This window comes from Lathyrus oleraceus, chromosome 6 (assembly GCF_024323335.1).
Source record: "Lathyrus oleraceus cultivar Zhongwan6 chromosome 6, CAAS_Psat_ZW6_1.0, whole genome shotgun sequence".
Taxonomy (NCBI): domain Eukaryota; kingdom Viridiplantae; phylum Streptophyta; class Magnoliopsida; order Fabales; family Fabaceae; genus Lathyrus; species Lathyrus oleraceus.
Genome location: NC_066584.1, coordinates 431,781,084 through 431,798,468, shown reverse-complemented (window position 1 = coordinate 431,798,468; position 17,385 = coordinate 431,781,084). Strand labels below are relative to the sequence as shown.

Below are 17,385 nucleotides of genomic sequence, written 5' to 3'. Positions count from 1 at the left end.
ACCCCTCATTTCCACTCTAAAATCTAAATTCTAAAATCAATATTGATACAGGAACTAAAATAGGATTTCATCCTAAAATTTAAAATAAATTTAAAATTACTATTTTTTCTACCTTCAAAATCAAATAATCACAATAAAAATAAATGAAAAGTAACTAATTGAATAAACTAACCTGATAAAAGAGAGGATTGAAAAGGAAAAATATTTTTTTTCTGGTTTCAAACAGCTCTAACAGAGAAAGAGAGAAGAGAATAACGTTTGAGAGGAGAGAGATATGAGAACGTGTGAGAAAGGAGAAAAAAAACCTTTGGTTTCCAAATATCCTATTTTTCAACATTTAGGGCCTGTTTGGATCCCTTTCTAAAAACAGTTTTTTTGTTTTTAAAAATTAAAAAATTAAAAATGTATTTGGCAAACTATTTTTAAATTATAATTTTCAAAAACTGTTTTGTGTTTTTAACTTTTAAAAACTAAAAAAGTAAAAGAGCTTAAACATGTTTTTAATTTTTTAATTTTGGTTTTCTAAACACAAATGAAATTGAAAACAATCTATTTTATCCAATTCTTCTCTCTCTTGGACAAAACCCACACAATCTTCTCTCACACAAAAATGCAACAACGAAAAAGTTTCACTCAGCACTGATTCCACACGATCTTCCATTTTTCACTCAGCATTGATTCCACACGATCTTCCATTTTTCACTCAGCACTGATTCCACACGATCTTCCATTTTTCACTCAACAGTGATTCATAGTTTGTAATCTTCAATTTCTTCTCTACAATTTGTGATTCGGATTTTTTTAGGTTGGTATTTTCACTTTTCCTTTGGTATTTTCTTCATCTTGAACTATTGTCAATAGATTTCACAGTATGTAAGATTCAAGTTTAGATCTAGTAGAAATTATATGAATATTTTTGTTTAAAGTTTTGTTGGATTAACCCAATTTGATATGCATAATCTATCCATTTGTGGAATTGAATTTAGAATTTTAGATCTAGTAAAGTTTACATGCTAAAATGATTTTATTGTGGAACTGAATATTTTTTTGTTTTGATTAGTTGTAAGGAAATTATATTTTGGGATGTTGTTTTACAGTAGAATAAAACAATTCTGTTCAATGCTACTATCATTCTACTATCATAGCAATTCTTGGTTGTAAGGAATTTTTTGTATTAATTAGTTCTAAACAGGTTTGAGATTTTGAAAAAGCATGAAGAATAATAGCTATCGTCCGTATTTTGCTGCGCCAGACTCCTCCTCGACCAGGCCTGCCTCTTCCTCGATTGCACCTACTTCTATTGGGGCACCTGCCATTGCTGCACAGGTAACAAACTCTCTGTTTCTATGCCATGATAATCTTGTATGTTCTTCAAATTTTTGAATAATTCATTTGTTGAGAAATAGTTTTCATTGGACTTGAGGCAATAAAATATGTTTATGTTTTTTATTCTTGCGAATGACTATGTGTGATTTTATTTTAGATTTCCTAAGTTGCTTATTTTTATGATAGATGGCAACTAATGTTGACATTAGTGACTCAAAGCTTTGGCCTGATTTTGTAACTAAAGCTTTCATTGACATTATGGTTGATGAAGTTACAAAAGGAAATATGCCAAATGGTGTGTTTCATAATAGAACATGGACCTCAATGACTACTAAGTTGAGTTCCATAACTAATCGATCATTTAAAGCCGGACAACTAAAGGCAAAAATGCATAGGTTGCGGGCCATGTATCGTGAGTTCTATTCACTCTTGCAAAATACCGGATTTGGGTGGAATGCAGAAACAAACACAGTTACTGCAAGTGAAGAGGTCTGGAGAAATTATCTTAAGGTATGTTGCTTATAATTTTACTCTAGTGATTTTCATAATATACATATCTTACATATGGCATGATGCATTATATTACTCTAGTGCTATAATGTGTTCATTCCCACAAGCAACTTTTACTACAACGTGACCATGAAAATCCCAAACCGGCGTTGGAGTGAAATTGCTTACTATTGAGAATATACCGTCTTTGCTTTGATTAGGACAGTTTCCCCACATCCATAGGGCTCCAAGATTGTCAATAGAAAGTGACATCATTCCTCCTGCTTTGATAGAAATTATTTGTAGCCCGGATAGGAGTGAAAAGATAATTACAATGAGGTGGATAACCACGAAGAGGAGCACTTCCTTGTGAAAAACCTTAAGGGCCTTGATAATGAGCATGAGCAGAAATTCAGTTAGGTCGGTCGTTTGTGTGAATTAGTCTCATGAACAAATTTGGTTAGAGTATTAACTCTGTTAGTTTGCTGTTGGTGAATTAAAATTCTGACAGTTGGTGATGTTAATAGTTTGTTTGAAGATTGATTGAACTGTTATAGGGAAAGGAAATTGGAAAAACCAGTTAGGGACTAGATATGTTAGTTATATTGAACTGTTAGAATTAGTTCATTGATGTTATGTTTAAACTGAACTACTATGAATTAGAAGAAGTTAGTAGTGTAGGTTGTCAGTGCTTTGAAAGTAGTTGTGGATTGTTAGTTTGAAACAAATAGTAAAAGTTAGTTTAGTTTGTTAGGTTTTTAACTAGACTGTTAGTAAGTGTTAACGCTTGAATCAGTTAGAAGTTAGGAGGTAAGTTAAACGGTTAGGATTGTTAGTTATGGATTGTTATTCATATTTGTGAAATCAGTCACTGCTATGTTGATTAGTAGTAATGAGAAAATTATTAGTGAATTTGTGTTATGCTATTAGTAGTTAGTGATGGACTATAATGTCAACTAAAGCTTTAAACTAAAGTTAGATTTTAATTGGATTGTAAGTTAGTATTAGGTTATTGGTTAGTTGAGTGATTGAAAAAAATAGCTAGGTCTGATAGCAGGAGCATGAGCAGGTGTTTTGAAAAGGTACAGTTGATTCATCAGAGGTAGAAGCAATGATAAGCATCATGGAAGGAGAGCATATCAATTTGTGGTTTAGGCTGTGTAAGATTGATGGAGGCTACGTCAAGTTGCACCTTCTTGTTGAACTTTGAGAGGCGCATATCATGCACAATTAGTCATAATTGGAACGGGGGTTTTACAATACCAGAGCTTTTTCAAGTTCTGATATGTGAAACCATTTAGCTCCTGTATTAGGCAAAACACTGTCTCTAACACTGTTTTCAACTGACCTGTGATAAAGATTTTCCCTTCTCATCTTATCCCATTTTTATACATAATAATCAACACAAAATCAAGAACAACACCAACATAAACACCGTTACCCGTAGTTGTGTTCGGATTAACCGGATTCTTAAATATGTCGTAGTCGATTGGATATGTTCTTGGTGGCGGTTTTCTATCGAATGTGTTTTTCAGTTTAAACTTTAATGATCCTATGTAAGGTGTAACTGGTAATGTTAATGAAACATTGTTGATAGCCCATTTAGTGAAATTACCGATCAAGTTTTGTGTGTTGAGGAGGAGAATTTTCTGGTTTGAATATTTTGGTGGCTGCGGTGTTCCCATTTTGGAAATGATTTGTTCTGTGAAGGCTTTGCTACGGTTGAAATCGTTCCATAATGGAGTTACTGGCGGTGGTGAAGTTGGGAAAACGGAGGCGGAGATTGTTTTGTAGTTGAGGAATGTTAAGGCTTGTGATGTGTTTGGTTTTCTTCCTCTGACGCCAATTGAGAGCCAGTAGTTTTTGTTTGGGTCTTGATCTGTTGTGAGAAGAACTGAATAGGTTTCGCCGGAGTAGATGTCGATGTCGTCGACGGCGAATGGGTGCACGTAGTTTCCATCTGCTTCCACTACAATGAACTTGTAATTCTGCAAGAAGAGAAAGTGTGGGGTAATGTTATTTGATGAAAGAATGATGACCCTTTTGATGACCCTTTTGATGAAAGTGGCATACCAAGTATACAAGCAGCTGCAGCAGGATCTGTAGGACCAAACTGATTCACAATACCAATAGCATACAAAATTGAAAAGTAAAAACACTTGGTTGAATTTTTTGGATCAATATCTGCAAGCAGAGAAGTTACTTTGAAACCAGCATCAGTACACATGCTACAAGTGGTTTCAGATTTCATATCACCATTAAATTCCTGTGATAAAACATTTTATTGTTTGTTTAACAATTTGATCACAATGCATTTACTGTTTGTTAAATATAGTTATAATGTTTTGAAAGTTTTTAATCTATTTGCAATTGATTTTAGGTACATGATAAAGCTTCTCAATTTCAAAAGAAAGGGTGTGATCATTATAAGTTGTTGGAAATCATATTCAACAAAAATAATGCAACTGGAGTACTTCATCATTCATCTACTCAAGACCCTCCAAATACAGATGAAGAAAATGAGCTTGACAATCAATACCTTAACAATGGGAGTGCGAGTCATGTACGTGTTAATGGTGATAGTTCAGACGATGATCTACATGAAGTTGAGCACATCACACGTAGTGGAAAGAGACAAGTTCAAGTATGATCCAATAAAGAGTCTACATCACATATGATGGGAGAGGCACTTTCGGCATGGGCTAAAGCATCTTTGGCAAAAGCTGAGAGGTATAGGGATAGGAGTGTGGAGGCTACTTCACGTGTAACATCAGACTGCTCTCTTACTAAGTGTGTGACTGTTCTGGATGAGATGGAAGACATTCCACATGATGCATATGGAAAAGCTTTGGAAAAGTTTATGAATCCTGATTGGAGAGAAGTGTTCATCGCCATGTCTGTTGAGAGGAAACGTGGATGGGTACTTAGACTTTAAGGATAAAGTCTTACTTAAACTTATGGTGATAGTAATGAGACATACTTCTCTTAGTACTTTGTTTATTATTTTTATGATTGTGTATTTTGTTCTGTTTGCTGACAATTGTTTGTGTTTTTATGTATTATTTTGAATTTTATAGTTATGTTATAAAACCTTTTTATTGAATGTACCATTCTTAAAGTTTTGTTATTAAATTGTATGACAGGTTCTAACCAGAATTGATATTGATGAAAGTGATGATTCTACTTCTGATGCAAGTGATGATGAATTCGCAGAATTTCTCTTTAATAGTATGATTTATAATTATCATCAGAAATACTTTAACAAAGCAAAGGTGTTGACATCTTCGTTGACTGGTCGTGAGTTTGTTGCTGAAGTATTAAATGGATCTGGAACAAGTTATTTTGATTTATTTCGAATGAAGAAAGAATGTTTTATTAATTTCTGTAATGAATTGAGGGAGAAGAACTACTTATGTGACTCAAGAGATGTGCTTGTTGAAGAGAAGGTTGCTACATTTTTATTCATAATTGGTCATAATGTTCGTCATAGAGTTGCTTCAATCCGCTTTCAACATTCCACTGAAACAATATCACGCAATTTTAAGGAGGTATTAAGGGCAGTTTGTCGATTTGGAAAGGAACTAATAAAGCAAGAGTCCAAAGAGTTTCCTGAAAGAATTAAAAATAATTCAAAATACTATCATTGGTTTAAGGTATGCACATAATTCATATTCTTCTATTGTAGTTGTATATTTATTTCAACATAATTTGATTATGGTTTACTTATTCCTATTATTTGGGTTATGTCTTAAAGAATTGCATAGGTGCGATTGACGGTACACATATCAGTGCATCGGTTCCTGCAGAAAAACAAATTTCATGTAGAGATAGAAAGGCAACAATCACACAAAATGTCATGTGTGCTTGTGATTTTAACATGATGTTTACGTATGTATATTCGGGATGGGAAGGAAGTGCACATGATTCAAAGATTCTTTTGGATGCAATTACAAATCAAAATGCTGAATTTCCTTGGCCACCTAGAGATAAGTCATGGTATCAACATAAAATTATGTTCAATGAAATTAACAAAGTTGAACTAACATATATTTTATTTGATGAAGGTTCCTTTTATCTCGTTGATTCTGGGTATCCATGTATTGGAGGTTTTCTTCCCCCTTATAGGGGTGAAAGGTATCACGCACAAGAATATAGAGGTCAAGGTAGACAACCCAGAAGTCCAGAAGAGTTATTTAACTACAGACACTCGTCTCTAAGGATGACAATTGAGCGTTGTTTTGGGGTGCTGAAAAATAGATTTCCTATTTTAAAGTTGATGCCTCCTTATAAGCCTTCTAGGCAACGACTCATAGTTATTGCGTGTTGTGCTATTCACAATTATATACGCAAGTGGAATTTACCGGACGAGTTGTTTAGGATATGGGAAGAAATGGATCCTATCGAACTTGAGGGAATACAAGAAGGTCCTATCATAGAAGGAACAAGTTCCAATATCGACAACTTAACAAGGTTATCTAATGAAGGTGCAGTTGAAATGACAATGAAGAGAAATCATATTAGAGATGAGATGTGGGTACACCGTAGCAATTAAGTGAATTAATTATCTCTATGTTACATTTTCATACAAGCAACTTTGAATTTTAGTGGTTATTTCTAAATACTTATGTTAGTTTGATTTCATATGTATGCTTCAGATATTGATATACGCTATAAAATTTTGATAACTTTTGTGTGAACAAGTTATTAACTTGACTCTAAAAAGGAATTAAATCATATATTTAATCATAAGAAGTTTCTATTTCGATTTTATTTAGTAATAAAATTTACACTTGTATATTTAAATATGAGTCATTAAAAAATTAATTATTATTTATTAAAATTCTTTTTCATTTTATATTAGTTAAAAAAATAATTTTTAAAAATTGAGTTATCATTTTTTATTTTTTCATTTCTAAAACTGTTTTTAAAAATAATTTACCAAACAAATATTTCTACTTTCTCATTTTTAAAACAGTTTTGAAAAGTCATGTTACCAAATGAATTTTTTAATAGTTCTCTTCTTAAAAATACTTTTTCAAAACAATTTTATAAAACATATTTTAAAAAGTGAAAAGCAAAACTGATTCAAACGGGCCCTTAATATTTTATTTATTATATGTGATACAAAAATATTTTTATTTATTAATTTTTTTATATTCACTAATAATAGTTAATTTGAGGCCCCACAAAAAGTGAGACCCTGTGCTACTGCACAAGTTGCACAGGAAAAGAATCGGCCTTGCATCTAACTCTACCATCTCATACACACACCTAGGACTCTTTACTATGACTTATATACCAGTGACATCATGCTCCACAAATATTCCCCATATACTTGGATCGCACAAACGTATGCATCAAAATCGTAAGCATCATCATTATTCCTAATCTAGAAAAAAGTTTTCATCTATGTCCAGAATTTTGGTCCATATTTTGTACGTCCCTTATATGTAATCCCACCCATTCACCAACTTATGAATGATAACCATTGACCACGTATCAATGAATTGCCCAGACACTATGGTCGAAACACCACCCATTTATATCATATCACCATCATTCAACCTTACAAATTCCCCTCCATGATGAAATACAACATTAAACACTTGCATGTTCTGAAATTACAGATAATAGAAACTTTAAATCAAAGTATAGTGCGAAAATAGTTAAGAGCGTCGTTTAAACGAAACTTTCAAACAAACCCGTGACATTTGCGATTCGTCCGCGTCTTCTTCAGGATGGAGACCGTCCTTCGTTTCGCTCCACCGTGACTGCACCGTTATTTCGTCTTCTCTAATTTCTTTGTCTTCTCTGATTAAATTGTAAGTTCTTTTTTCTTTTAAATAAAATACTAAAAAACTGTGACTTCAAAGTCTTTATTTAGGGAATCCGGATTTAGTAAGGGGGATTCACAAAAAAAGAATCTTATAGGGATGAAGTCAAAACTTGACAGGGGTGACATATATTCAATCCTTAAAATAATTATGTAAAAAAATAATTAAACTAATATAAAAATTATCAATTTTATTCATCAATAACTAAGTCCGATAAAATAGACTTAAATTATATAAAGCTATTTAAAATTTTATTTAATAATAATTTTAAAAAAATTATTTAAAGATTAAAGATCTAAATCAAAGATAATTACTAAAAAAATATGAGAATCAAAACAAAACAATGTCACTCTAAATTTACAAACATGTATTTTTCTTTCAAATAAAACATATATTTTTATATGTGATTTATTCATATCATTCTTTCGATTCTAATTCATAATAAATTATTATAAAATAAATTTAATAATCATATTATGTTAAAACAAATTCTTAACATATTTAAAATTTAATAAAAAATAAATAAATTATTTACGTCCACACATTGCGCTAATCTTCATCTAGTTTTATATTATTTTAATGCTGAGAAAGCGAAAGAATTCAATAAGAGTTGAGTAATTTTTGTTTGAGTAATTGTAAATCAAGATTCTCATTCTCTTCTATTATTGCAATATAAAGGTTACAAGTTGAATTGAATAAAATCTTAGTGTAAAAAAATTGTGAATCGATCCTGTAATAAAAATTCAAGTTAGTAAAACTCTTAAGATTTTTTTTTTAAGACTGAAGTAGACTAATTAATTTAAAGTAGATTTTGTAAATATTTGTGATCACTTTCCTAACTCTTCTCTTTTACTTTATTGTAATTTATTTTTCGCGTTTAAATATTTGTTTTATAACTCTTCTTAATCAAATTAAAACTATTTTTCTAAAATAATTTAAATTAATAATATCATTTCGTTTATTATATTTAATTATTTATTAAATAGTGTAAATTTTAAATATTTTCAATATACTTGTTTTTGAATAAGTCTATGGTACTTTTTGTGTGTAAATTGAGTCTTCGCCATTTCACCCAACAATTCTAGTAAACAAATTGATGTTAAATAATTTCATTTTCATATTGGAGTGAGAGTTAAAACAAAATATTTTCTTCTTCGCCTTCACTTATAAAATCGTGTAAATAAATTATATATCTGAAGTGGATTACAAGAGTGTTAAGAGTATAATAGTATAAAGTTTACAGAAGAAAAACAAGTTTAATTAAAAGAAGAGACTATCAAAGCAATGGTGGCTAATACTTAGTATTCCTATATTGCTTAACTAAGGTTGTAAACTACTGTAAAAGAGAGAAAAGAACAAGAAGACAGTAGTACAAGGTTTGATTGGTCGATCGATCAAACCAATGGTAAATGTAAAAAATATGGTGGCAAATGCCAAACAGTCATAGTCGGCATTTGCCAATTTTGGTTGGTTGCTTTCATTCAAGTGACGACAAAAATCTCCTTGTGGTCATTCCATGCAAAGTACTCCTATGTGTCGTTTTTGGTGGGGTGGAATTTCACGTGAGGGCATCATTCAAGTTCCCTTCGATTTTGGTAGAGATTATCTTGAACTTTGTTGCTCCAAACTTTGATAGGATAACTACTTATCATCTACTCCCTCCGATGATTTTAAACTTACATTTCTATAAAAAAATCTTAATTACTTATGGTTTTTCAAAAATCGTGCATATATTAGCATATCAAGCATAATTGATCCTGAGTGCGAATAAAAAAAAATTGTGGTAGATATTTGACGGTTAATGTAAAATTTTGTTGAATCTCTATGATATAAATTAATTACGTTATAATATGAATGTTAAGTCGTTGTCCATAAATAATGAAAGAGAAAGAAAGAAAGACAAGTTATTTAGATCGAGTGAAGTGTGTTAAAGATGAAAAACATAAAGTCTTGGTTTAGAAAAAAGCCATAAAAGATATATTTCTAAAGTTATTTAATGAAATATATATGATATCACACCGAACTCTAATAAGCTCAACATTATAAAAGAAGATTGAAACTATAATTACTATCGTCAAATTCAAAATCAAGAACTAAAAGAAGCATTGAAAATGACGAGTAACATTATAGCAATTATGTGAGACAACATACCTAATATAGTGTGAAAAATCTTGGAGATATAGGCACTGATTGGATTATCAAACTCTTTCACAAAATTATAAGGTTAGAGAAAATGTCAAATGAATGAAAAAGAAGCACTTTACTTCCAATCTATAAATACAAATTATGCAAATAATATTGGGGTTAAACTTATAAGTCATATCATGAAGTTATGGGGAAAAAGTGGTTGAAAGGAGATTAAGAAGAGAGACTCAAATTACTAAGAATCAATTTGGTATGTCTGAGAGGTTGACCGTGAAAGCGGTCTATCTGCTATGACTTGTGATGAAACAATATCAGATGGAACAATAAGACTTGTGCTTAATTCTCATTGACTTGGAGAAGACGTATGATAAAGTGTCTATATAGATTTTATAAAAATCTTTAGAGAAGAAATGAATTATAATTGTCTATATTTGAGTTATCCAAGATATGCATGAAGGGGTATTCACTAATGTGCAAACGTGAGGCAAAAAGACATACATTTTTCTCATTATAATAGGATTGCACCAAAGCTCAACCCTAAACCCCCACCTTTTTACTTTAATTTTGGGTGTACTCATAAAACACTAAAAGAACTAGTACACAAATGTATGTTTTTTGGGTTATGAAATAGTTCTACTTGAATAGTCAAAGAAGGACTTAAATTGGAGGTTGGAGACTTAAAGACGAGCCTTAGAAACATACAACTCTCATCTAAGCAGAAGTAAGGCCGATTATGTGGAATGCAAGTTTAACAAAAAAGGAGAATGTTTTTTACCTATAAGGGAAAGTTTGAGACATATCATTCCATAAGTTACGCGATTTAAATATTTTGGGTCCGTAATAGAAAATGATGAAAAATATGAGGAAATATAAATCATCAAATTCAAGTTAGGTGACTAAAATGGAGGAGGACTTCGGGACTTTAATGTGACATAAAAGTCCAACTCGAACCGAAGGGTATAGCAAATTAACAAGAAAATAAAATAAGTGTAGTAGAGATGAAAATATTGTATTGGATGTGTGGTAAAACCAGACGACATAAAATTAGAAATAATAATATTAAATAGAGTGTTGAAAATAGAATTATATTCAAATTCTTTTTATTGAAGATAATTATATAATATGATGTTGCATTTGATGTTGGATGTTGCAGTGAAAATAGAATTATATTATCTTTGATCCAATTTATAAGAGAAAATTTATTTTTTAAATTTATTGAATAATCAATGTATCTAGACTACATAACGGATTAGATACATTAATTTTTCGATAAATTTAAGAAGTCAATTTTTTCTTATAAATAGGACCAGATGAAATATAGAATTTAAACATGTAAAAAAAAAGGCATGTAGAGTAAATAAATTGCAAGGAGTCTAAGTCAAATGAAGTAAAAGAAGATTTAAAAAACTATAAAAGAGTTATATTCAAATTCTTTTTATTGAAGATAGTTATAGTCAAATTACTCTTAAACTAAATGACAAGCAAACTATAAATTATAATGATCTAAAGTATTGTATAATTTTAAGTTCGTTGATACTATTGAAGATCATTCAATCTTATAAATAAATTATCATTTCACAATCAAAGAAAAGGTAATTTAAATTTCTTCAACATTGTGTTAGTGGATCAGAAAAAATGGATTAAACTGATAATTTAAATAAATTTGAAAAAAAAAATTCTAGTTTGATTCAAAACCAACCCAAATCGATGAAAATTTAGGTGGTTTGGTTCGGTTTTCGACTTTAGTTTTTAGAAACCGTCAAACCGGTGAACCAAACAAATGGCTATAGTTATACTTATTTGTATGTCAAGTTCTCTTGGTCAATTTTTATATCTTATTTTTAATACATTTTTGTTTCTTCTTCTTTAATGGAATTACTTTTAATCTTATTACAAATTAGTTTTGACGTGTATTTGAGGTGGGAAGCTTGTTAATATGTGTATGAAAACTTTTTATTATTATTGTTATATTTTATTTTTTACTACTTTGTATAAATTAAGTACAACTTCTAAGTTGTTTAAAAAGTGTATGAAATAAATGAAAAATATTATATGAAACGTATTATTTAAAAAAATAGTAGCAAGAAATATATTGAAAAATATTATAGAGGAGAATACACAAGTTAGTATAATATTTGAAAAAAAGAGTGATATAAACCTATCAACTAAATCAAAACAGTTAGTCTGGTTCGATTCGGCTTCATTTTTAAAAATACCTAAAAACTGAACCAAGCCAAATCAATGAAGATATTATCGTTTTGAATATTTTTTTGGCCAAAAATCGATCCAACCCGAATCGATTATACCTCTAACCACAACCATTGATGCACAAATAAAAAAATTGAATTTAGAATCCAACATTTAAATATCTGTTTTTTTTAAATGGTTGATAATAACTTCTCTATCCACTATAAAAAAAAATTAGATATTGTTCTATTAACAAATCAATTAATATCATTTCATTTAGGCTTAAATGCAGTTTTGGACGCTCTGTATCCATTTTGATAATTTTTTAGTCCTTATTTAAAAAAATAGCTTTATGGTCCCCTATTATCATATTCGATAATTTTTTGGTGGTCCCCCTTGACAAATCACTTTCTTTTGCCCAGTTGGCATGTGAATATATGATGTGACATTTTTTAACTTCTATCCCGTCATTAAAATCCTGGACATATTTGAATTAATATTTAAGTCATTTTAATTATTTGTATTAGCCATTAAAATGAAGGGGAAAAAGTACTATTTAAAAGCATATACACAAAAGGGGGAATCGTTGAGCTTCTCTCCCCCTTTTTGAAACCCTAAAATATTGTATCTTCTTTCCTCTCAAATTGTGTGCGATTTCAGTCGATTTGAGCCGAACGGTTTCTATTCATCATATCCTAATGCTCTAAATCGAGTTATTAGAAGCCTTTGCGTTCATATTCGGACTAGTGCATATGTGGTTTAGAATCTCCATTGATGACATCTTTGACATATTCAAACCCATGTCATTGTTTCTACGGTTGTGCGATGTTTAAGGTAATGCTTTGGTTGTTGTTGTCCATTTTATGTCGAACGTCTGGTTCTTGAGATCCCTTAAATCCCTCAACTTTTTCTGTAAATCCAGTTGCAGGATTATAAAAGGTGTAACCATTTTTTCTGGTATGATGAAGAAATGTCTCAAATAGTCAAGAATGTAATCTCTTCTCTACAGCAGAATTTAATTGAAGAAAAAATGAATTGCAATGAAGTCAAGAAAAAAGAGAAGGAAATGAATATTAAAATAAAGTTCACGAAGAAGATGTTGAAATTTTGTGTCAATCACTTTTGTATTACTAATATGATTAGACATGTGTAATATAATGGAGTAGGTCATAGTCCTATGAAATGCAGTTTGTGCAATGCAGTTTGTAAAATTTATGACATATGAGTGAAATAATGTATTAGTATATACTCTAAAATTGTAAATGCACTTTTGTATTGCTATAAAATTGTAATAACATTCTGGATTTTAATGGCATTTCAGTTTTTTATATAAGTATTTATGAGTATGTATATGTTTTTATATCAGTATGTATCACTATTTGATCACAACATCACATAGCCATATTCCATTTCAGTTTGTATTGGTATGTATATAACAGTGTGTATCGATATGTATATATCAGTATGTATCAGTATTTGATCATACAATATTAGTATTTGATATGTAAACATCTCAGTTTCAAAATATCATTCCATTAACATAAGAGCTTGTTCATTACAATAACTTGTAATTATAAACTTAGGCATGACAAAAGTTGGTCATTACAAGCTGCAGTGTAGTCATTACAAAATAAACTTAGGCATGACACAAAGTGTTTCATGACAGACATTACATACTTAACAAAAAAGTATAGTTTCATCATAGACATTACAAAAAGTACTTCAACATGCTAAATCTAATATATGTTTGGTTGTGTTGGAGTTAGTGCTTGTGAAAAAGAACAAATTTCAGTTTTAGTGGTTGGCTTCTTGGTCTTTGTCTTCTTAGTAACTACAGTCTTCCTGGTCTTAGATTTCTTGGTTTGGTTACCACATTTTAGTATAGTCCTATTAGCGGCTCTCCTCCCCTTACAACTCCTAATCTTATGCCTCATTGCTCCACACTTTTGACATGTAACAGTTGTTAGTTTTCTTGGCAGCACATATGGGTTTCTTGGTTCATCATTGGTCTTGTTCCTTATCTTTTTGGGATATCAAAATGCCCTTCTCATCAATGGTGGATAGAGTGGTACCTGATCATGTAAAGGCCAAAGTTATTATCCACTAATGGGTCTGATGTTTCCTTTTAAGTAGGTAGGTTTATTGTCCAATCCAAGTCCCCAGATTCTTCATTTATCTTATTTTCACTAAATTTAACCTCACTTTCAACATAGTCTTTATCTACATCATCATAAACTCATTCACTTACACTAACTCCTTCATCTGCATCAACTTATTCACCTGCATCAACTCCTTCACATGCATTAACTCATTCACTTGCATCAACTCATTCACTTTCATCAACTCATACATCAATCTCAACTTCATCATATCCATGAACTAAATCGGCTTAATCTATAATATCAAGGTTATCAATAGAGTGTTCCACATATACATAAGCTAACTCAATTCCAATTCCATTAATATCTTCAATGAATTTCAACAAACCAGCATCACAGTTTAGGGGCCTAAGTCCTCTGGCAAAGCTAAATCTAGGGTTCCAATACAACATACATTTCACATTTGTATATGCCTATTTTTGAATCAATGGCTCTAATTGCATATAAGACATGTAATCTACATTCCACTTCCAATTCAATTCTGACATTTCACCATTAACATACCACTTAACAGGGGTGTTACAAGTTCACCCTTGTGGTGTATTCTTAATCTAACACTATGACTCTTAGCTGGTCTGATAAACACTTACAATACATATATCAGAATACACAATTAGGATTAAAGGGACCACATATCAACATAAACAATTAGGATAAAAGATTTCAAATTTAACATTTAGGGGAAAAGGGACCACATGTCAAATTAATCAATTAGGGAAAATGTTCAACGATTTGGGGAAAAAGAAACACATTTCAACGATTTAGGGAACATATAAAGGACATATCTGAGATATAACTTGAAATATTTTTTCTTTTTCGATTACAATGGAATATTCATTTTCAAACGGTTTGTTCTTGAATGACCACAACAATCAGTGACAAATACCTAAGCAACTGCGAAGCAGAACGAATATTACTCACTAGAAGAATCTCAAACGAGTTTCAAAAAGAAGAATATACGTTGAGAGCGAAGAAGATGGAAGATGATTACCAATATTCGTTTGAGAGAGATTTTATGACTTAAAGTTTCAACAAGTGACTTTTCTTTTTTTTAAAAATGACATAAGTGTTACTTAATATAAATAATTAAAATGATTTAAATATTCATTCAAATAATGTACAAATTTTAATGTTAAAAATTCTCACATCATGAGTTCACATGATAAAAGAGAATGTTTTATCATGGGAAAAAAACATGGAATCTGATATTGAGGATAAAAAACTATTTTTTTAAAATAAAAATTTTAAAACTATTAAAATAAATATTGAGGATCAAAACTGTATTTAAATCTTTTATTTAATAATAAATACTTATTAAATAGTTTAAATATAGTTTAATTTGGAATAACTCTATCCAACATTTTGTTGCAACTCCTCTTAATTATATTGTATTGTTGTTATAGGGTGTTCAGTAATTCTGTTTTATCTATTGTCGCATTTAACTTTTGAGAGCCTTAACCATTTCAGCCAACAATTATTTTAAACATATTGATGTCAATTAATTTCATTCTTATTTTCATATTGTGGTGAGAGTTAAAACAAAGTATTATCTTCTTTACCTTCACTTATAAAATCGTGAAAATAAATTATATATATAAAGTGGATTACAAGGATGCTAAGAGTATAATAGTATAAAGTGAATAATGTATTAATTTACATAAGCATCCAAGAGATTATCTGAATGTAGGTAGGCTAGAACTTAGGATTCCTATCTTGCTTAACTAAGGCTGTAAATAAAAAGAGATAAAATAAGAAGAAGACAATATTGTTCATGCTACAATTCCCTAAGAAAATTAAATTGAATCAAATTAAACATAGTAAAAATTTATTTGAATATAACTATTTCAATTTATTTAAAATAAAACCGAACTAAAATTATTAAATTAAAATTATTGATTTGATAATACTATTTTGAAGTTTTGTACCGTATGAACTGTTAGATCGAAATTATAAAGAATCAAACTATTAAATTATTTTTCTAATTTTTTTAAAAAATAAATAAAACATATTTTAGTATTTATCATTTTCAATTTCAGTTCTATTTATTTGTCATATAATTCAATTAATATGCCTCAGTTTACTAAACTAATCAAACATTATGTGTCCATATAATTCAATTAAAATGCTTCACATTACTAAACTAATCAAACATGAATTTAATTGAAATACATTAATAGTATAAAAGAATTTTATACTGTCAGTTAATCCTAAATATTGAATATTGAAATAAATTTGACTTTTATTTTAAAAATCTATAAAATAATGCAAATGGGTGATGATGATGAATTCACGGTGTAAATCTTTTTACATCGACAGTGTAGAGTAATTAATCTCATTTATTCTTTTTAAAGTACTAACAATACTACTTGTTCCTAATAAGTGACATTTTAAAATAAAAAATGTTCTAAAATACATTATATATTTTATTTTATAATAAAAATTAATTTCTTTTTTTCTAATTTTACTTTTTACTCCTTATCTATACCAGTTAATCATTTCACATCAATTAAGAAAAATAAATAACTAAAAGAGAGAATGAAATTTTTACTAAACTATCATTATTATGTATTAGAAATGATAAAAATAATATTAATTATAGGATAAAATTTTAAAAATATATTGAAAATTGAAATGAATCATTAATTATGGGACAGAGTAAGTATTAGTTTTATCACTTTCAATTCTTAATAATTTATAGTTTCTTTTTAATTATCATTTTTTAACTTTTTACATATTATTATTATTATTATTTAAATAATAATTCTTTAAAATATCTTTAATTCTTTATCACATTTATATTACTTTTTTTTCGCAATAATTAATTATGAATAATTATAACAAAAGTCTAGTTAATACTAATTTGAAATTTAGAATTGATAATTAAAAAAGAATAATTTAAAAAATATATATATATATTTAAAAAGAAACTGAGGAAGTAATAGATTCTGTACTTTAGTAAAAAATATTCTTTTCTCTTTCTTTTTTCATATTTGTGTGAAATAATTAAGTCGAAGAGTGATTATGATTGTGGGACAGAGAAGGAAGTACAAGGTTTGATTGATTCCTTCGTTCAAGTGACGACAAAATCCCTTTGTGACTATTGTCATTTTGGTGGGTAAAATTATGCGAGGTCATCATCCATCTCTAATATTGTTTCAACTTCAGCTGAGATTTTCCATCAATAATTATGACATCCTTTTTTACACCATATATATTTCTTTTTAATTTCTTTTTAATTGTCACTT

At 29.4% G+C, this 17,385-nt stretch overlaps 2 protein-coding genes and 1 long non-coding RNA gene across 5 annotated transcripts; all 3 read left to right on the top strand.

Annotated features, from left to right (window-relative positions):
• Positions 1-864: 864 nt before the first annotated feature.
• LOC127091111 (L10-interacting MYB domain-containing protein) lies at positions 865-6,180 on the top strand. 3 transcript variants are annotated; one of them, XR_007791875.1, is made up of 4 exons: positions 1,063-1,326; positions 1,513-1,836; positions 4,196-4,775; positions 4,959-6,180. XR_007791875.1 is itself a non-coding variant. In XM_051029661.1 (3 exons), exons 1-3 carry the CDS (start codon positions 1,213-1,215, stop codon positions 4,463-4,465), a joined length of 708 nt encoding a protein of 235 aa, XP_050885618.1. In that variant the 5' UTR covers positions 1,063-1,212; the 3' UTR covers positions 4,466-4,828. The 3 variants fall into 3 exon arrangements, 2 of the variants coding, with proteins under 2 accessions (XP_050885619.1, XP_050885618.1); XM_051029661.1 differs by lacking the exon at positions 4,959-6,180 and having other exon boundaries at positions 4,196-4,828; XM_051029662.1 differs by lacking the exons at positions 1,513-1,836; positions 4,196-4,775 and having other exon boundaries at positions 865-1,326.
• LOC127096098 (protein ALP1-like) lies at positions 5,693-6,367 on the top strand. The gene has a single exon (XM_051034717.1). The coding sequence runs from the start codon at positions 5,693-5,695 to the stop codon at positions 6,365-6,367; it is 675 nt and encodes a 224-aa protein (XP_050890674.1).
• Positions 6,368-12,530: 6,163 nt separating this feature from the next.
• On the top strand, positions 12,531-13,308 carry LOC127091110 (uncharacterized). The gene is made up of 2 exons (XR_007791874.1): positions 12,531-12,815; positions 12,904-13,308. It is a non-coding gene; the product is annotated as an uncharacterized LOC127091110 (long non-coding RNA).
• The last annotated feature ends 4,077 nt before the right edge of the window (positions 13,309-17,385 follow it).